At 36.7% G+C, this 18,695-nt stretch overlaps 5 protein-coding genes across 8 annotated transcripts; 3 read left to right on the top strand and 2 right to left on the bottom strand.

The window, feature by feature from the left end:
- Positions 1-84: 84 nt before the first annotated feature.
- Positions 85-1,673, bottom strand: LOC108662329 (L10-interacting MYB domain-containing protein-like). Of its 2 annotated transcripts, none has more exons than XM_018122391.2 (3): positions 1,519-1,673; positions 852-1,211; positions 85-780 (listed from the first exon to the last, which is right to left on the bottom strand). In XM_018122391.2, exons 2-3 carry the CDS (start codon positions 1,209-1,211, stop codon positions 232-234), a joined length of 909 nt encoding a protein of 302 aa, XP_017977880.2. In that variant the 5' UTR covers positions 1,519-1,673; the 3' UTR covers positions 85-231. The 2 variants fall into 2 exon arrangements, with proteins under 2 accessions (XP_017977880.2, XP_088661868.1); XM_088805742.1 differs by having other exon boundaries at positions 852-1,414; positions 1,519-1,635.
- Positions 1,674-1,860: 187 nt separating this feature from the next.
- On the bottom strand, positions 1,861-5,362 carry ATRAD17 (RADIATION SENSITIVE 17). 3 transcript variants are annotated; one of them, XM_088805737.1, is made up of 12 exons: positions 5,058-5,362; positions 4,893-4,950; positions 4,709-4,794; positions 4,589-4,636; positions 4,422-4,478; positions 4,182-4,293; positions 3,586-3,896; positions 3,146-3,500; positions 2,852-2,977; positions 2,477-2,573; positions 2,318-2,378; positions 1,861-2,218 (listed from the first exon to the last, which is right to left on the bottom strand). In XM_088805737.1, the coding sequence occupies exons 1-12, from the start codon at positions 5,238-5,240 to the stop codon at positions 2,000-2,002; spliced, it is 1,713 nt and encodes a 570-aa protein (XP_088661863.1). In that variant the 5' UTR covers positions 5,241-5,362; the 3' UTR covers positions 1,861-1,999. The 3 variants fall into 3 exon arrangements, with proteins under 3 accessions (XP_088661863.1, XP_017977855.2, XP_017977859.2); XM_018122366.2 differs by having other exon boundaries at positions 2,477-2,675; positions 5,058-5,361; XM_018122370.2 differs by having other exon boundaries at positions 2,477-2,675; positions 4,191-4,293; positions 5,058-5,361.
- A 910-nt stretch (positions 5,363-6,272) lies between these two features.
- LOC18610736 (putative methyltransferase TCM_000168) lies at positions 6,273-8,444 on the top strand. The gene is made up of 4 exons (XM_018122409.2): positions 6,273-6,397; positions 6,937-7,341; positions 7,446-7,718; positions 7,911-8,444. Exons 1-4 carry the CDS (start codon positions 6,329-6,331, stop codon positions 8,256-8,258), a joined length of 1,095 nt encoding a protein of 364 aa, XP_017977898.2. The 5' UTR covers positions 6,273-6,328; the 3' UTR covers positions 8,259-8,444.
- A 3,017-nt stretch (positions 8,445-11,461) lies between these two features.
- On the top strand, positions 11,462-14,310 carry LOC18610735 (3-dehydroquinate synthase). Its single transcript, XM_007046579.3, has 8 exons — positions 11,462-11,973; positions 12,087-12,237; positions 12,326-12,493; positions 12,578-12,804; positions 13,127-13,250; positions 13,606-13,668; positions 13,747-13,890; positions 13,979-14,310. The coding sequence occupies exons 1-8, from the start codon at positions 11,624-11,626 to the stop codon at positions 14,108-14,110; spliced, it is 1,359 nt and encodes a 452-aa protein (XP_007046641.3). The 5' UTR covers positions 11,462-11,623; the 3' UTR covers positions 14,111-14,310.
- Positions 14,311-15,633: 1,323 nt separating this feature from the next.
- On the top strand, positions 15,634-18,347 carry LOC18610734 (rac-like GTP-binding protein RHO1). The gene is made up of 8 exons (XM_007046576.3): positions 15,634-15,828; positions 15,926-16,131; positions 16,717-16,804; positions 16,914-17,023; positions 17,122-17,185; positions 17,459-17,523; positions 17,662-17,727; positions 17,819-18,347. The coding sequence occupies exons 2-8, from the start codon at positions 16,033-16,035 to the stop codon at positions 17,918-17,920; spliced, it is 594 nt and encodes a 197-aa protein (XP_007046638.1). The 5' UTR covers positions 15,634-15,828; positions 15,926-16,032; the 3' UTR covers positions 17,921-18,347.
- The last annotated feature ends 348 nt before the right edge of the window (positions 18,348-18,695 follow it).

Here is an 18,695-nt window from a genome sequence, read left to right as displayed (position 1 = left end):
CGATACTTATCTGCTGATATCTGCCATATCCTAATATCTGCTGACAAATTTCAATGCCACTGCCATATCCTGATAGAGAATGCCTTTGAACTAAAACAAAGTGCTCTGCAGCTTGGTGATTGAAAAAGTCATATGTTACTTTTGATGATGATAGCCATACATACAGAATCAGCTTGTCTGGATTGGTTAGATACAGAAACATCCGACTAGCACTAACAAAATTTCCTTCTATCAACCTCGGGCATTGGATGGAGCAACGCACTTCCGCTGCAACCAAGTCAAGCGCTTGTCTCCTTTGAGAGACAGGAACATTTCCCTGGCATTAGGATTGTTGAACAGGTCCAGAGCCGCGAAGTAGACACGCTCTTCAACACCTTGCAGCTCGTCCAATTCTTTTATACAACTAGCTATGCTGTATCTGGCCTTAGATTGTCTTACAGCAGCTGTCCTCAGCTTCGAAGCAGCTGCCATCTCCAGTATAGCTGCTGCGATAGCATCATCTATTCCCTTGCGTCCCCTCTTGCGATTTATACCAGGGGCAGAAGGTTGAACTGTGTCGTCCTGATCATCCGCCACATCCTCTGCTTCCTCAGACTCAGATGACGACTCTTCTTGAATCGTGCTCAACGGCTCCAAAGAAGGTAGCGAGGAAGGAACGTCTCCCCCGAGTTCAGCTGAGTAGTCATGCTTCCCATTGGTTGTCGGCTCTGAGAATATTGTACAGAGTTGTTTGTAGATTGGGCAGCCACTGGTTTTTATGGTTTCAGCATCAGGATGACCCTGTCAATGAACAACACAGATCAGATTTCATTCGCAGAGGACGACAACAGGCATCTGACAGAGTATCATACCTTGATAAATTCAGCCCAAGCTTCATCATTGCCTATTACATCCCCAGTAGATTCATTCCAGCTGAAGTCAGTCTGATCAAGAAGCGACTTGACAAGAACATACTGCCTCCTCAAGACCCCATACCGATTCTTTAACTGCTCCTTGTCCCATTTCAAACTAGTTTTCTTACAGAAGTCATCACACATAGACTTCCATGCTTTCTTGCTAAAAGAACTGTTTTGTCTGTTCCCTCTGTGTACCTGTTCAACCAACAGGTCTGCAAGTATCTTAGTCAGGAATGTCGTCCACCTAGCTCTCGACTGCTGTTCCTGCTGCTGAGATGGTTGCTGTCTCCTTGAGCGAGTAACTCGGCTTGCCATCTACAATTCCACTTAACAAAACCTTTCATCAACAATAAGCAACTAATCTGTGTAACAACACACTAACATATTTCATTTTCTGTCCGAAACAAGAAATACCGGCAGCCAAACAGGGTCTTAAGGAGTCTTGAACTCAAAATGCTATAAAATCAAAGACTTGAAAACAACCTCTAGAAAGCAAGTTCACTCTCTGATACGATTACCTTAGGAAAGAAACGATCAGAGAATCTTAATGTGAGAGAAATTGAAGTTAAAAAGAAAAAAGCTCTTTCACACAACACTGCAGTCGGTTAGAGAGGGGGTTCACCTTTGGGGAAATTCCGAGTAAGACTGATCAAAGAGATCACGGCGGAACCCTTCTTGAAATCGTTATCCAGTAACTGTCCATCGCTCTTGATTTTAGGAGCTGAGGGAATTTAATTCCGAATTAAATCAAAGGACTACCCTACCCAAACAGGACTCTCTCCCTCTCCCTTTTTCTTTCGCTTCGTGTTTTTATGACCAGGTCAAAATGCCCCCCGGTTTCCCTATATTTGCAACATTACCCCTCTCGGCCCCAGTTCTGCTATTTCTGTAAGGCTGTGTTTGGTTTGTTTTTTGGGTAAGCTATACACCATTTCAGAGTATCACTATCAGTCAGAAAAATATATTTACAGAAGGAAAAAAAATTACATATGTTTCAGTTAGATATAAAAAATTAAGGAAAAAAATTGGACTAGGCCATTCTTTTACAATGAACAGTTAATCTGGAAAAAGGCCTCTTCCTCGAGCAATGAGCAGAGTAGTATCTATGACCAATCTTCTATATCATCATCAGAAATTTCACTTTCCTGTTCATCTATACTCATTCTCTGAGAGCTGTCATTGTCCGAGTCACGAGTTTCAAGACCTCCAGATGTTCTGTAACCAAGCCATTTTAGGGCGGGTGTGTACTCTGTAGCTATAGATGACACTTCAGATAAGCTTGATCCACCATACACGATAAACCTCTGCCTCAGCATCTCATTCTGCAATGAGCCAATGACAGGAGGAAATTTTTTCTTAAAGGCCTTGTAAGTAAACTTAAGATTCCTAAAACTAGAGGAAACTGATGAGATCTTATTCACCTGATTGTGAGATAATGATTGCTCTATCTGCCAAAGCTTTGGTTTGCGAATAGCATGCCATCTGGCATCATAGCATATTCGTAAGAGGTGGTTGCATAACCCTAATTGTAAATGCCATAGAACTCAGAATGCAATTAACTAAAAGCATGAAAATAAAACCTCGAAGGTGATGGATGAAAATTGCCATATAGAACACCACGGACTGCAACTGAAGCAGCAGCTGACTGTAGAACATTCTCTGTCTCACTATGCTTTGCTAACATTCCTCGAAAAGAAGCAAGAAGCAAGTCAGCATCACCAAGATATGAAGCCACAGCCCAAGCATCATCCATTGCTTCATCACTCAGAAAATCTAGAACTGCAAGAAAAGTAGGACAGCAGTACTATCAGACCAGAGAAAAACAGAAGGAAACGAACTTCCCACCACTTTGCTCCAGCCTTACGCATGCTTTTCTCTCTCACACACACACAGAGAAGAAAATAAAGTGTAAAAGTTATTCATAGCATAAACAACTTGAAGACAGAAAAAGATACCATTTTCATGAAGAAAATCGGTTATGGGCCTCGATTGCCCATGTGCTTGGCAGAGTATCTTTTCTGGAGAATCCATTTTAAATGGAAGTCTCGAGAATTTCTCCCCTACACAAAATGCATTTTGGTCTACAAAACCAAAAAAAAAAAAGAGAGCTCAGAGGTGAATAGCTTAGATGTTTCTAAAACTGTGTTATCAAACTGCCATGAGGTAGCAAACAACACAGCTATTCAATAATAAACCCTAACTATTTCCCCTTTCTTTTACCATAAAGATCAAGCTCTATCAAGACATACCCAATCCAGCTACATTTTCTGTCTCTCTTTTGTTATGCAAGAATTTTCCTAGTGCATGAAAAAGCGTCAATGTCTCGTCTCTGCCATATTGTGAAGAAAATCCACCATTGAAAGCATTGAGCTCATTTGCATTTTCTTTTGGGTAACTGAGAATAGAATTAGATGCAGGTAAATCATATTCCACGTCTGGTTTCAGACAGTAGAGCTGTAAAGATGTAATTGCATGTCTGATGTCACCACCACTTGCTTTTGCTATCAGATCAATATCTTCAGCTGCAACATTGCAGTGCTCCTGTCTGCATATTCTAGAGAGTATTTTCTTAATAGAATTATTTGTTATAGGATTAAAAGAAACCTGAAATTTTCCCAAGAGCAGTTTAAAAATCAGCAACCAGTAGATAAAATATTAAACCAAGACCAAATATTTTTGTGAGCATAACCTTCCTAGCACCGGCACTCTCAAGTGATGATTGTAGTTCTTCCAACCATCTTGCGATTAAGCCTGGTGAATCTGCATCACCATAGTCAGTTATCAATATTGCTGTTGGTACCCATGTTGATCTCACGAGAAGAACCAAGCACCTTCGAAGTCTTTCAAAAGCTGCTCTTCCATTAGTTACAGGAAGATCATCAATCACCAGGATAATTGAAGACTCTGATTTCCCATTGAAAGATGAAGAGATCAATCCATACTTCCTCACTCTTTCAACAAAACTTTCAAACTCATCCAACTTAGAAGTGTAATTTATCCCTAGCAACAGTTACCATCATCAGTGAGTAAGAAATTGATAATCCTAGAGGAATTTACAAGATAAATAGCATTTATAACTATGATTTAACATCTAATGCTCTAATTTCTATATTCTGCTTCAAATAGGATTAACAGCCTTAAGTATACAAAATTTGAAAACTGCTACATTGAAACTAGCAATGAAAACTCCTAGCATCCAGGCCAATAAAAACTGTTTTTGACATCATTGTTTATATATAGCAAACCTGACTAAGATTCTGGCCAACTTCTTCATGAAATATGCACCTGAAATACCTGCACTCAAGTTATGAACATGTTCTTGCCAAATTGTGGGAGTAGGTGTGTTCCATTCACATAATTGAGCCCCAATCTGAGATGCAATCAGACGGACAGTTGCCTACAAGATAAGCAGTAGGATTTTCAACTAAACTTGCAAGTAAATGCTGTACTATACCTACAACCACACATCACATACATAAACAGCAATAAGATATAGAAAATTTATCCTTTGCCAAGACAACCTACAGATTTTCCAACCCCAGCTTGCCCGCTGATGATGAGAACAGAGCTACCAATTTCGCCCTGTAAAAACCAAAAACAGATGGAAAAATGATAAATAAAAAGGCGTTGCTCATTCACCATAGGCAATTGACCAATAATGGGAACATCCCATTCTAAAACAGTAAAAATACCTTTGGAGTCCTCAATCTTTCCTCAAACCATGACTTAACTTCTTCAACCTACCAAAAGCAAGAAGATAAAATGTGGATACAAATATTCATATCAACAATATAAACCAAATTGACTCTAACCTTCTTCTTGTGAACAGCAAGCTCTTCCATAGAACGAGGCTTGTATTTATCAACCCACAATTCCTTTGAATTGCTCCTCCTATACCCTAGACCATTTTCAGTTTCCAATTAGGCATATTTTTCATAAACATTTTGTTCAGAAGGAAATATAAGCTAAAAATCACAAAAAAAAAAAAAAACATACCAGCAGATACCTTGAACCCGTTCAAAACTTCATCAAAATCTTCAAAAGCCAATCTCATCTGCATTAAACAATACATTTGGAATATATTATTACACACTCAAACGCATTAAAAAAGAGTACAAAAACTTCGCAAACAATAATTAAGACAAAAATAAAAAGTTTTACCTCATCTACATTGCTAGATTCTCTACTTAAACGAGAGAGTCGAGGCTTCTTGGCTCGACTAGGGTTCGTACGAGTAACCGAGGACCTCAATTTCGGCTTCTCGTAGCTCCGTTTCATTCTCGAAGAAGGCTCGTAATCTTCGTCGTCCGATGAGGAAATCACGATGGTGTTTCGCCTCCCCATCGCCGGCGGCACCGCCGCGAAAGGCTAAAATCGAGGGGCGCCTCGAGGGAGACGATGATTTTGGGGATTTCTTTTGGGGAGAGAATGGAAATGAGAAAGAGTTTCCCGGGTTCGAAAAAACGCGGGGGAAAATTAGGAAAGCGTACGTGGGAAGCTAATTAGAAAGGTTATGTTAATGTGTGCTCCAGAGTATGTTGTTTACGGTGGGCCTGTTTCTAATCATCGGTCACTTCTTTTCGTTTGATTGGTTAAATGATTGATTGTCCGATTGAGAAAGCAAGCACTTTAAGTTTAAAATATGTGGATTTTTTATTTAAAAGTAAATTGATAATTTAGTTGAATTCGTAAAAAAATTAACAAAAATAACTCGAATTGTTAGGATAATAAGACGTAAATTTTTTTTAATTAATTTGTTGAGTTTTATATTTGATAGTTTAATTTTTATATTAAAAAAATAATAATTTTTTATAGATGAAATCATCGGAAGTTGAAAAGCACTTAAAATAAAACATTAAAAATATTTTTAATTAAAAGATGTCAAATGTTCCAAAATGGGAGATGGATAGCAAACCATTAGCATATTCCTTCTAACTTCCAATGTTGCACTATTTGGGAACAATCCAAATACAAGTTCAAATCAAATGTCTTATTAAATCTTTATATATTTATCTCTCTTTTAAAAAAAAAAAAAAAGATTGCCCATGGATATGTATGGAACTATAGAAAAAGAAGCATGTTGGTGTTGGTGTTTGGAAGAACATGAGCTGGTAAAATCAATAAAATACCAAAGATGGCAGGCAAACAGGGGCAATCTGCTTCAACTAAATAATATAATAATAATCTAATTAATAAAATTAATCATAGCAAGAACAAATTAAAGTCGTTAGGATTGAGGAAATAGTGAAAATACTATTCATTTTAATTAAAATTGCAGACAGGATAATCATTTTGGTTTTTCTTCCATAATTATATTTCCAATTTTTGTAACCAAAACTGTGGTTGACTCTATGCTGCTGAAGATAAAAAGAGAGCTTCCCAAGGTTAGAATAGATATATGGGTAGAAAGCTTGGAGAAGGAAAGCAAGAAAATGGAGCAAATTCTCAGCATGAATGGAGGGAGTGGAGAGCAAAGCTACGCCAATAACTCAATAGGACAGGTCAGTTTCTTCGCCCTTTTTGTTTCCGGAAAGTCATCAGAGTGCAAAAATGGCTTCTCCAGGGTGGTGCATGGCTTCCCTGAAAGAGCAGGCCCCCTGCCTGTTTCAGGCTGAACATAGTTGACAGTTAACGCCCTATAGACTATAGATCATGGCCAATCCTTGACTATGGTAGAGTGAATTTTGTTTTATTGATTGACATGTTGAAACTGCCAGGAAGAAAAGTGCAGCTCATATTTGGCATGTTATATGTCTTGATCTGCAGAAAGTTCTGCATATCGTACATTATAGGAAACACTGCTCCAAGATAAGCGGGTTCCTGTTTTTGGTTTGAAAGCGAAAATTTTATGGTTGGACCCCTGATGGGGGCCAATCACCAAAGGCACCAAGGCAGGAGCTAAATTCTGATAGGCTTGAGTTTGATTCAGAACTATTCTGCTACCTGTTGAGGAAATAATTGCTGATATCGCGCCTTATCTGATACCGTGATACACCTGCCTATAGTGTATATATCCTTTTTTTTTTTTCTCTTGGTGTAGAGTACTTGTCTTTCCCGGTCGATGCCGGTGCTCAAGCAAGCAGTGTTAGATTCCTGCTGCACTAACTTGCCAGAAACCGTCACCATGGCAGACCTTGGATGTTCGTCAGGACCAAACACTTTCTATGCAGTATCGGAGATCACAAGCATCATCTACAAAAGGTGCTGTCAACTTGGTCGATCAGCACCAGAATTTCGTGTGTTTTTGAATGACCTTCCTGGAAATGATTTCAACACCGTTTTCCAGTCTTTGCCAGCATATCAGGGGAAACTAAGGGAAGAGAATGGACCTGGATTTGGGCCATTGTACGTTGCGGGTGTCCCTGGCTCTTTCTACGGGAGGCTTTTCCCATTAAAAACCTTGCATTTCGTACACTCTTCTTCTAGCCTTCATTGGCTTTCTCAGGTCGGTTTATATTGTTTCTTTGGGAAATGCACTGTATAAACCATGCTCATTTTTAGAGCCTGAGATTCCTAAAAAATGTTCCTGACATTCTAAAATATCCATAGGTGCCCCCGGAATTGACTGATAAAGCAAATCCACTAATAAACAAATGGAAGATTTTCATCTCAAAGACAAGTCCACCTGCCGTGATAAGTTCCTACTTGACTCAGTTTCGGAAGGATTTCTCTTTGTTTCTCAAGTTACGCTCAGAAGAAGTAGCTCCAGAAGGCCGCATGGTTTTGACATTCAGGGGCAGAACAACAGCAGATCCAACCTCAGATGAAAGCTGTTTACTCTGGGACTACCTAGGTCAGGCATTTCAGGATTTGGTCGCAGAGGTATATGCTCTTAATGTTTTCGTGTCTCTCTCCAGGAATAATTTCCCATGGCAACAACATGGTAGGATCAATAATCAGACCAAGACTCCCCTAAATCAACAGAAAAGACAATCCACTTAACATGTATTCAAGTTTCTGTCCGTCCATTGCCTCCTAGAACTAGCTAATTAGATCGTTTCTTTACAAATGCAGGGCCTTGTCGAAGAGGAAAGGTTGGATACCTACAACACCCCATATTACGAACCTCACCCAGAAGAGATTCAAGCTGAGATAGAGAAAGAAGGATCTTTCACCCTCGATCGTCTTGAGGTCATAGCATTACCATGGGATTCTGTCAATGGAGGAATCAAAGATGACAGAGCAACGACAGCTAAACGAATGGCGAAGGCCATCAGGGCAGTCAATGAGTCGATGTTTCGGAGTCATTTTGGGGAAGATATCCTGGACCCTTTATTTCATAGGTTTATTGAAATCATGGCTGCAGATACCAAGGAAGTGGAGCATGTTAGCTTGGTTATTTCTTTAATCAGGAAAACTTGATATCAAAGAAAGTTGCTCTGTTGCCTCTGTCAGGACTCAGGATTTGCTTCTCGTATTCTGCTTGCAAAAGTTTTCGGATGAAAATGATTTCTTCTGTTGGTAAATTAGTTCTTCCAGGTGCTTTCTTCTGAAAAAACATGGTTTTGAATCTTGTGCTTCCGGTGAATCAATCTAATGAGCATTTTGGGCAAGAACTACAGTTAAATCCACAGCTTTTGCAGGTAGAATGATTGACTCCATGTCCATGGTCAACAGTAGCATTGTTCATCTTCGGTTCTCTCTTCTTCTCCAAAAAAAAAAATCAAAATTAATCAACTTCAGATTATCATCAGTAAGCAAGAATCCTAGATGGATCAAACCTACACCAAGATCGACCGTTCTAACCGTTAGGGGACAAGATTCAAGGAAAATAATAATATAATTTTTAATTTTAAGTAGTCACTTGGAATTATAAATTAAAAATTAAATTTATTCGAGTATTAAATATTAATTTTTTAATCAAATTTACATAAGATATAAGAAATTAAATTTGTTAAAATCAAATGAATTTAGTGAATATACTAATTGTCGTAATTCGAAATTTTTTTTTGTTAAATTAATGAATATAGTGAATATACTGCTGTCATAATTTGAAATATATGTTTAAAAACAAAATATGTTAAATATTTGAATTAAAGTATTATTTATAAAGGAGTAAGTAACATTATATTTTATACATCTTTCAAACAAAAACTTTTAAAATTAAATTAAATACAAATATATTATTTATTAATAAATTAGAACAAGATTGAATCTAAAATTTATGGCCATCGCTTGAAGTCAAGTCGAGTTGCAAGTCTGACTTGACCATTGAACACCTCTAATCGTTGATTTCATAAATACATATAATAGTTTCGATTTTATTAATAAACAATATATTTTTATTTAATTATATATTTAATACTTTTAAAATACCCCGTTAGACATTGTAATTTGTAACATGGATATGAATTATATAGCAGCTATTATTTTCTTCCCATTCTTTGAGAAAATAATGCAGAGATATTAAATGAGGAAGATAGGCAAACGAGAGGGGTGCAGATGGGATGTGGGTAAGGGGTGTAGGGTACCCCTAGGAGGGATATTTGGGGCCGAGTGCTCAACACCAACAACAAGGTACACTCGGCCCTTACACCATTATGGCCCCTCTCCTGGGAAGAAGCTGCTTGATTCCTTTTGCCTCCAAAATTATGCCACACTTCCCCTAGAATAAAGCTAAAGCAAGAGTGTTGCTATAACCGATGTGCATGGAAATTTATCTATTTGCGAACATAAATGTAACCTATGTACGTATATGCAGATCTTGAGTGGACCTTTTAGCTTGTATGGTAAATGGATTATGGTTATGGACTGTCAAAACATTCATCCCTCCTATGTTTATGGCAAAGAAGCAGTTGAACGTTTAATCCAAATGGTAAAATTCGTCCCTCAGAAAGGTCTGCACATCGCACGTTATAGGAAACACTGCTCCAAGATAAGCGGGTTCATGTTTTTGGTTTGAAAGCGAAAATTTTTATGGTTGGACCCCTGATGGGGGCCAAACACCAAAGGCACCAATGCACCAAGGCAGGAGCTATAAATTCTCATAGGCTTGAGTTTGATTCAGAATTATTCTGCTACCTGTTGAGGAAATAATTGCTAGATAGCGTGCCTTATCTGATAAACTGACTCGTATCATTCTGTCTTTTAAGCTTTTTATGTGTATTCTGTTCTACACTTTGTAATTTTTGCTATTCGAAACCATGCAACCACTATGTGGCCATGCAAACTAGATCATGATCAGATGTTGTAACTTTTCGTTGCCTATAGTATGTATCTTTGTTTCTTGTTATAGACTACTGGTCTTTCCTCGTCGATGCCGGTGCTCAAGCAAGCAGTGTTAGATATCTGCTGAACCAACTTGCCAGAAACCGTCACCATGGCAGACCTCGGATGTTCGTCAGGACCAAACAGTACTTTCTCTGCAGTTTCCGAGATCACAAGCATCATCTACAAAAGGTGCTGTCAACTTGGTCTATCAGCACCAGAATTTCGTGTGTTTGTGAATGACCTTCCCCGAAATGATTTCGACACCGCTTTCCAGTCCTTGACAGCATTTCAGGAAAAACTAAGGGAAGACAATGGACCTGGCCACCTGGGTTTGGGCCAGGGTACGTTGCGAGTGTCCCTGGCTCTCCCTACGGAAGGCTTTTCCCATCAAAAACCTTGCATTTCGTGCACTCTTGTTCGAGCCTTCGTTGGCTTTCTCAGATCGGTTTATTTGTTTCTTTGGGAAATGCACTGTCTAAGCCACGCTCATTTTTAGAGCCCAATGTTCCTAAAAAATGTTCCTGACATGCAAAAGTATCCATATATAGGTGCCCCCGGAATTGATTGATAGAGCAAATCCACTAATAAACAAATGGAAGGATTTTCATCTCAGACAAGGCACTTCTATGGTGCAAGACATAATTTTTGAATAAATATATTATTTCAATAATTATTTATATTATAAAATAAAATTTTTCAATTATACTATTTTCATGTTTAAATTTTTTAGTATAGATCGATGTTTTTTAATTGTTTTATAATTTTTAAGTTTAAAAATATTTTTTCAAATGTCACTTTTACTAAGAGACAATATTTTATATAAAATACTATCAATAATTCACTAATCATATTATGTCACATCATATAATATAATTTTTTTAATTGATGAGGCTTTTTAATAATCATAATTTTTCATATAAAAATCTTAACTTTTTATTTATAACTTTTCATATGAAGGGAGATAATTTTTCATTTTGAAAATACACCATGTAATTGTAAATTAAGAATTAATTTGATTCACATATTAAATATTAATTTTTAATCAAATTTACATAAAATATAAGTAATTAAATTTTAATTAAATTGGGGTAGGAATATCTTAAAATTAATAAATATACTAGTCTTGTAATTCCAAACATATTTCAAAAACAAAATATGTTAAATATTTGAATTAAAGTATTCTTAATAAGGAGTAAGTAATACTATATTTTATAAAACAATCATATTAGCACAAAATTAGAGGTTATTACTTCTCACGAGAACTAAGAAATGAAACATGAGATATGAAGTGATAATATCACGAGATGCACCACCAACCCCCTATCTCTCACGAAACGGGGCCATCCGTTTCAGCCATCGCCCTTCACAACAGCTGCCGCTCTCACCTACCCACACATCTCCCCTTCCTTTTATTCTTCAAACAAATGTTTCTTCCTACCACAAACTATAAACCAGGCCATCCCTCCTCCTTGCTCGCGTAGCCCCCCCAACCCGAACCCGAAACCGAAACCCGCCTCATGGCATGCTCGACGAACGCTTTGTCTCTTTCTCTCTCTTCCAAAATCAATACCAAGTCGTCGTCTGACTTGAACGCCAACTCCTCCTACTTTTTCCTGCGGGTTAATAAGCCCGCCAAGGTTTCTTTCCGGGGTTCGAGTTCTGGTGAGTTGAATCCAGGCCGAGTTGCTTTGTCAAGACCGAGTGGAATCAGGGGGAGGATTTGCGCCAATGCAATTCCTGTGATGGATCAGTCAGTTGGTGAAAAGAGCTCCAAAGCTCCCACTATTGTTGAAGTGGATTTGGGTAATCGGAGCTACCCGATCTACATCGGGTCCGGTTTGCTTGAGGAACCTGAACTTCTTCAAAAGTTAGTTAATCCATTCAGAGAGAATTCTAGCTATTTGTTTTTAGATTTTTGAAAAGAGTATGTCAAGTGGTTCGTGGTGCATAAGTGTTAATGAATTGTCGTTTTTTTGATAGGCATGTTCATGGGAAGAAAGTTCTTGTTGTAACTAATACCACAATTGCTCCACTATATTTGGATAAAGTCGTCGATGCTTTAACAAAAGGAAACCCCAATATTTCTGTTGAAAATGTGATTTTACCTGATGGAGAGAAGTACAAAAACATGGTGGGTTTTTCGTTTAGTTAACTTTTTGATTTTGAGGCATTGTTGCTGCTAAGCTCAATGGAAGTAATAGTAATAGTTGTGCTTATAGGAAACTCTTATGAAAGTTTTTGACAAGGCCATCGAGTCACGGTTGGACCGGAGATCTACTTTTGTTGCCCTTGGAGGTGGTGTGATTGGTGACATGTGTGGTTTCGCTGCTGCGTCTTTTCTTCGCGGTGTTAATTTTATCCAGATTCCTACTACTGTTATGGCACAGGTCTCTTGATACTCATGGCTCGTTTATAGATAATTTTCACATTGTGTGCATTGCTTTTCATGTTTTTGACTTTGTTATGCACAGGTTGATTCTTCAGTTGGAGGTAAAACTGGCATAAACCATCCTCTTGGGAAGAACTTGATTGGGGCTTTCTACCAACCTCAATGTGTGCTTGTAGACACAGATACATTGGGCACTTTGCCAGATAGGGAACTGGCATCAGGTCTGGCAGAGGTTATAAAGTATGGGCTCATCAGAGATGCTGAGTTTTTCGAGTGGCAGGAAAAGAACATGGAGAAACTGTTGGCTAGGTATGCAGTGCCTATTGAAAGAACACTAGTTAAACATTTGAATAAATTGAAACTTCTTCTGAAATGTGAAACTGTGAGGACTTTCTGTAACAAGTGAAATTCAAAATGGTCATTGTCAATTTGTCATTTCAAGCTTCTAGGAATATACATTGTGTTGTCCTTTCACATAATCAAATCTGCTCACTGGTGTGCTTTGTAATATTTTGGACTCACCTACCACTCCTTGTCTACTCCAACCATCGTCTTATAGTGTGGTTCTTTCCTAATTATTACAAGCTATATTTCTTCAAGCCTGTATGTAATCTGGTGTTGATCATTGCAGGGATCCTAATGCGTTGGCTTATGCTATAAAGCGATCATGTGAAAACAAGGCTGAGGTTGTGTCATTAGATGAGAAGGAAAGTGGTTTGAGGGCTACGCTGAACTTGGGTCATACATTTGGTCATGTAAGTTTTATATCTGTATGCTTTTTTTTTTCTTCCAAGTATAACTTGCAAATCAAAGTTTTATAAAGTATTTTTTTATCTTATTTAGAGTTTATGTTGTATGACTGTGTGGTTTGGAATGCCAAAAAGGAATTTGTGGAATGGTTGTAAAATTGTATAAAAATTTGAGTTACTCGCAATTTTAGATGTTGTAGTGTCATTTCATAGCAATTATACTCTTTTTTTGCAGTGGGGAGAGGATTGGATAAATTTATTGTGTTTACTTTTGGAAATTTTTCTTGTTATTAAAGGGATCTGTATTCCCACCATATTGCAAGAGCTTCCCTTTACCTGATGTTTTCATGTTTCTTTCCAGGCAATAGAAACTGGCTTCGGATATGGACAGTGGCTTCATGGAGAAGCTATTGCAGCTGGCATGGTATTGCATTTGTTATTGCATTTCTTTTTGATCCTCTTCGCTCCATCTGTGCTAAACTCCAGTGTGTGCTAATCTCAGGTCATGGCTGTTGACATGTCATATCGCCTTGGTTGGATTGACAGTTCACTTGTCAAACGAGTTAAGGATATCTTACTGCAGGCTAAGTTACCCACTGCTCCTCCTGAAACCATGACTGTGGAGATGTTCAAGTCTGTCATGGCGGTAAGAGAGCCAAGCTTTCCTTGTTCCTGTAAATCTCAATTTGCTTTCTCTAATACTTGACGAATATGTACAATTTGGTTATTTGCAGGTTGATAAGAAGGTAGCTGATGGGCTGCTAAGGCTTATCCTTCTGAAAGGCCCTCCTGGCAATTGTGTTTTCACTGGGGATTATGATAGAAAGGCACTGGCTGATACACTCTCTGCATTTTGCAAGTCATAGTTCCAGATTTTATTCATTGTTTGTCTTAAGCTTTACTCAAATCATTCATCCAAATCCTTGGGTCGTGTATCGATATGGTCATGCTATGTGTTTATCATACCTAGGATTCTTTTTCTTGAGCTTTATTGGCAAAGGCTTATACCAACTTGTTAAGTTAGTATCTATGGCATTCAATAAAAATGAAAATGCATCTAAAAGAATTTTTTTTCTTTTTCTTTCTTTTATCATTTCATTCTACTATTTATTTACTTCTGCAATTATCCAATTAGAAATCCTGTGCCCTGCCACTTTGAAAAACCAAAAAGCTTGTGCAGGGTGAGAACTTGGTAGTTTCTTGGCCCAAAATGCTTACAGAGTACTGTATTCACAATGAAAGGCTTTCTTGGTCTGTTTGGGCCTATGAAAGTATCTCCGCAGTTTCTCCCATTGCACTTGGATTTGTGTAATTATACAAAGCTAATAAGAAAATTTTAGGGTAAAAAATTATAGTGTTGATTTAATATATATATATATATATATATGTTTGTGAATATAACTGGTTTTATTAACTTTAATTATAAGGGAAATGTTTGAAGCGCAAAAGGTGAAAATAAGAAAGGATGCACAACATGAATTTGATTTAGCTGTCACTAAATTAAATGTTCGGTGCACCGTGAATTTAGATTATAGTACTCTTAAGAGTTTCCAAAGACAAAAGAACTCATGATTATGATGGAAAATTAAACATATTTTATAATTAAATGGTAATGATAATGTCCTCATAGAAATATTGAATTTTTATTTTTGTCTATTTATGAGACGACAATCAATAATTAAACGCTAATGTATTGATTCGAAGAATCACTAATGTTTGAAGAATACCAACTCAACAAGCTATTTTATTCCTGCCTTTTCTATGATGTTGAAAGACTAATCTATGGACTTAATAATGATAATAACACTAGTATAACACATAAAGGCAAGATTAGAATTTAGCGTATTCAATTTATTTTTAATTTTATTTAAAAATATTACATCAATAATATAGTAATGTTACATCAACATTACATTATCACTTAAAATTCATATTTATTTGACAATATCAATATAATTTTTATATTATTTTTAAACGTCATATCATCAAATTTAATATCACGCTAATAAAAATATATCATGTCAATATAATCAAATATTATATCAATATAAATAATGAAAAAATTTTAATATAGTTAATAATTAATTAAAATTATTAATTTTAGAAATGTAAAGATTTAAATTTTATAAATTATTATACTGAAATTAAATCTATTACTTTTGATAGAGTATAAAAATTAATTGTATAATTTGATCATTATTAGATATTAAAAAAATATTTGTTTATGATTAATCAATTTCAAGGTTGAAGGAACCAGTAGGAGCTGAGGGATCACCGTGAAGAGGGAAACTAACCAAGCCACGTGGCTCAATGAAATTGAGAATGACTGAATAGTCCGCCGATTAACACGTTAAAAAGAAATTTTAAAAAATAAATAAAAGAGGAAAAAAAAAAAAAAGAAAAAAGAAGAGAAAATTAGTTAGTGAAGAATGGTTCCCTCAATGAACGCTTCAAACGGCATAATTTCTCTACCCAAAAATCAGAACCTCTAAACTCGAAACCAAAGAGGAAAAAGAAAAAAAAAATTAAAGAAAAAGAAAAAAGAAAGGGAAAGAGATTTCCCCTTTTCCATTTCCCTATCAGGGTTAGCTCTTTCTGTAGTTTTCTCTTTTGTTTTTTTTCCTTCAATCTTTCTCTCTGTTTTCAATTTTTAAGTTTAATTGGTGGGAATGCGATTACAGATGTATGATTGAAGAAGAAGAAGAAGAAGAAGAAGAAGAAGAAGGAAGAATTTTGAGGATTTCGAGCTTTGTCCTCAGGTGTTAAGATCTGAGGCTAAGAAAAGAGAATGAGCGCTTCGAGGTTTATAAAGTGCGTGACTGTTGGTGATGGTGCTGTTGGCAAAACTTGTTTGCTGATTTCTTACACCAGCAACACTTTTCCTACTGTAATTCCTCTTTTCTTTCCCTTCTTTTTTAGGCTTGAATTGTTCTTGTTTCTGTTCGGAAAAATTAGGGCTTTGGTTTTTAATATATGGAAATTTTATGAATTGGTGAAGAGAAATCAGGTATATTGTTGTTTAATTTTGAAAGGTTCTTTTTTGCTGTCTGATTTTGGGGTTGAGTAAGGATTCGTTAATTAAAGATGATTTTTTTTTATATGCAATTTTTTTGTTTGGAAATGTTTGTTGAGCTGAGTTTATTTGTGAATTCGATTTGGGAAAAGCACTTTTTAATTTTCTGGCTTTATGGGATACCGCATTTGGATCTTTGACAGAAGAAGTGGAAGGAAAAAGGAGAATTTATGGTAGCTAACTTCATAAGCAAATGTGAAAATTCTCTCTTTACTCTTGATTCCTAATCTATTATAGGATTCTAACATTTTAATTGCCAAACAAGCTTTCAGGCTCTTTTGTGATTCCAATTTTGTGTATTTTATCTTGATACGCATTTTAAGAGTCTTGACAATTGGAGGCTGATGCCAAGAATATGTTTATCCTTTTTCTTACATTTTTCATTGTGGTGAAAAACAGGATTATGTGCCAACTGTTTTCGACAATTTCAGTGCTAATGTTGTTGTCAATGGGAGTACTGTTAATCTGGGGTTATGGGATACTGCAGGTACTTTGCACATTGATCTCTGCCTTTTTCTCTTAAATATCATTGTTAGAAGCATTGTTCAGATTTGTGTTTCCTTTGATGGGTCTACATTTGTATTTCTGGCCTGCAGGACAGGAGGACTATAACAGACTTAGACCTTTGAGTTATCGCGGGGCAGATGTGTTCATATTGGCATTCTCTCTTATTAGCAAGGCCAGTTATGAAAATGTCTCCAAAAAGGTTAAGTGCAGTGTTGTAAATTTCAAAAAGAGAAGTGCTTTTTACACTGACTTTAAATTTATTGTTTGCTGATAATTATTTGCTTGGCATGTTTCCAGTGGATTCCGGAGTTGAAACATTATGCCCCTGGTGTTCCAATAGTTCTTGTTGGGACTAAGCTTGGTAAGTTAAAACATTAAGTGTGCTTTAGCCGCAAAGATTTTGCTTTCATTATATCTTCTGTTATATTTCCTTTTGAAAATTTTTATCATGCAATGTTCTCTAGATGAAGGAAGCATTTCAGATGTTTTATGCTTCTGACTTTGTGCTACAAATTTTTAGTGGAATCATAAATGATTTAGCTGGAGTCATTTCAAATAATCCACTGGTCCATACATGCATATGTTAGTGTGTGCATTCTAGTTTTCATTCTTTTTTTGTATTTAAATGAGCCAGATCTTCGGGACGATAAGCAGTTCTTTATTGATCATCCTGGAGCTGTGCCCATTTCTACAGCCCAGGTAAAGATTTTTCAATTGGTCCATACTTTTCCTGAAACATTATTCAGTTATTATTCCTTTTCCTGTTGCTTGGACTTTTATTATTTGCAATTGTCTGACCCTCACCCTTCCTCGCCTTTTTTCTTTCCCATCTGCAAGGGAGAGGAGCTGAGGAAGCTGATTGGTTCACCTGCTTATATTGAGTGCAGTTCCAAAACGCAGCAGGTATATGTTGTTTTGGTAATGTGTTCATATATATGCATCATTTATACTGGAATATGCATCATGTATAAGAGATTTGTTGACTTCACTGCAGAATGTGAAGGCAGTTTTTGATGCAGCCATCCGAGTTGTCCTTCAACCACCAAAACAGAAAAAAAAGAAGAGCAAAGCACAGAAGGCCTGCTCCATATTGTGATTGGAAAATGAAAATGTAAAAAGATTGTGGCCTTCCGTACCATTTGCGGTCCGTTTCACCCCACTCTTTCTGTTTCTCTTCCCCTTGCTCTTGAAGATATTTTAGAAGCCCTGGATTATAGTCTCAGCTGACAGATCTCTGTGAAGCATCTGGTGGTCTTGGTATTACTTTGTTGGAACTGTTGTGAATCTCTAATTGTTGATGGATGCCGGCTCCTTCTCTCGACTCCACTTTTTTGATATTGTTTTTATGTATTAATGCCCCTGGAACTACCCTGTTAGGAAATTGCACGGGACAACCGTAAATTTCATTGTTTCTTGTATTGTTTTTGAAATGCTTGGTATGTTTGTTGGTTTCAACTTCTGTGCATAGTTTGTCGCAACTTATTTGTTTCTGATAGGTATATGGGTCCCTTTCTTTCGTATCATTGATCAGTTTATGCAATTAATATCCTGTCACTCTTGTTCATTCACATTTTAAGCGCCAGACCCCTGGGCCAAAACCAGATTTTGGTCAGAATTCATTGTATGAGAAGTAGATTTGCAGTTGGCTTAACTGTCACGTATTGACTCTGTGCAACCTTAAATTTTGAAAATTGAGTTTGAAAAAGTTTTGAAACCCAGAAAACAATTAAAGCAAGAGAGAAATGAAAATAACCTTGTCCATTTCTCTAGTTATCTTCTCTTCCTTTCTCTCATTTTTTGTCGTTGGTTTGTACATTTCGAGACTTGTTAAGTTCAGTTTCCAGAATTTAAGACCGAATGGAATTGGGTTC

This window comes from Theobroma cacao, chromosome 1, assembly GCF_053813885.1.
Source record: "Theobroma cacao isolate CCN51 chromosome 1, ASM5381388v1, whole genome shotgun sequence".
NCBI classification, from domain to species: domain Eukaryota; kingdom Viridiplantae; phylum Streptophyta; class Magnoliopsida; order Malvales; family Malvaceae; genus Theobroma; species Theobroma cacao.
Note: the sequence above shows the minus strand (reverse complement) of the source record. Positions and strands in the feature narration are given on the sequence as shown.

Bases quoted from the DNA above. Each gene is read 5' to 3' on its own strand.
- LOC18610735 (XM_007046579.3), top strand. From the start codon at position 11,624: ATGGCATGCTCGACGAACGCTTTGTCTCTTTCTCTCTCTTCCAAAATC. The intron at 11,974-12,086 runs GTTAGTTAATCC...TTTTTTTGATAG, and splicing joins GAACCTGAACTTCTTCAAAA to GCATGTTCATGGGAAGAAAG. The intron at 12,494-12,577 runs GTCTCTTGATAC...TGTTATGCACAG, and splicing joins CTACTACTGTTATGGCACAG to GTTGATTCTTCAGTTGGAGG.
- LOC108662329 (XM_018122391.2), bottom strand. From the start codon at position 1,211: ATGGCAAGCCGAGTTACTCGCTCAAGGAGACAGCAACCATCTCAGCAG. The intron at 781-851 runs GTATGATACTCT...GTTCATTGACAG, and splicing joins CTTGGGCTGAATTTATCAAG to GGTCATCCTGATGCTGAAAC.
- LOC18610734 (XM_007046576.3), top strand. From the start codon at position 16,033: ATGAGCGCTTCGAGGTTTATAAAGTGCGTGACTGTTGGTGATGGTGCT. The intron at 16,132-16,716 runs GTAATTCCTCTT...GGTGAAAAACAG, and splicing joins CCAGCAACACTTTTCCTACT to GATTATGTGCCAACTGTTTT. The intron at 17,524-17,661 runs GTAAAGATTTTT...CCCATCTGCAAG, and splicing joins TGCCCATTTCTACAGCCCAG to GGAGAGGAGCTGAGGAAGCT.
- LOC18610736 (XM_018122409.2), top strand. From the start codon at position 6,329: ATGGAGCAAATTCTCAGCATGAATGGAGGGAGTGGAGAGCAAAGCTAC. The intron at 6,398-6,936 runs GTCAGTTTCTTC...CTCTTGGTGTAG, and splicing joins CCAATAACTCAATAGGACAG to AGTACTTGTCTTTCCCGGTC. The intron at 7,719-7,910 runs GTATATGCTCTT...TTACAAATGCAG, and splicing joins TTCAGGATTTGGTCGCAGAG to GGCCTTGTCGAAGAGGAAAG.
- ATRAD17 (XM_018122366.2), bottom strand. From the start codon at position 5,240: ATGGGGAGGCGAAACACCATCGTGATTTCCTCATCGGACGACGAAGAT. The intron at 4,951-5,057 runs GTAAAACTTTTT...TGTTTAATGCAG, and splicing joins AATCTAGCAATGTAGATGAG to ATGAGATTGGCTTTTGAAGA. The intron at 2,379-2,476 runs GTTTTATTTTCA...CTATGATGCCAG, and splicing joins TTTCATCCATCACCTTCGAG to ATGGCATGCTATTCGCAAAC.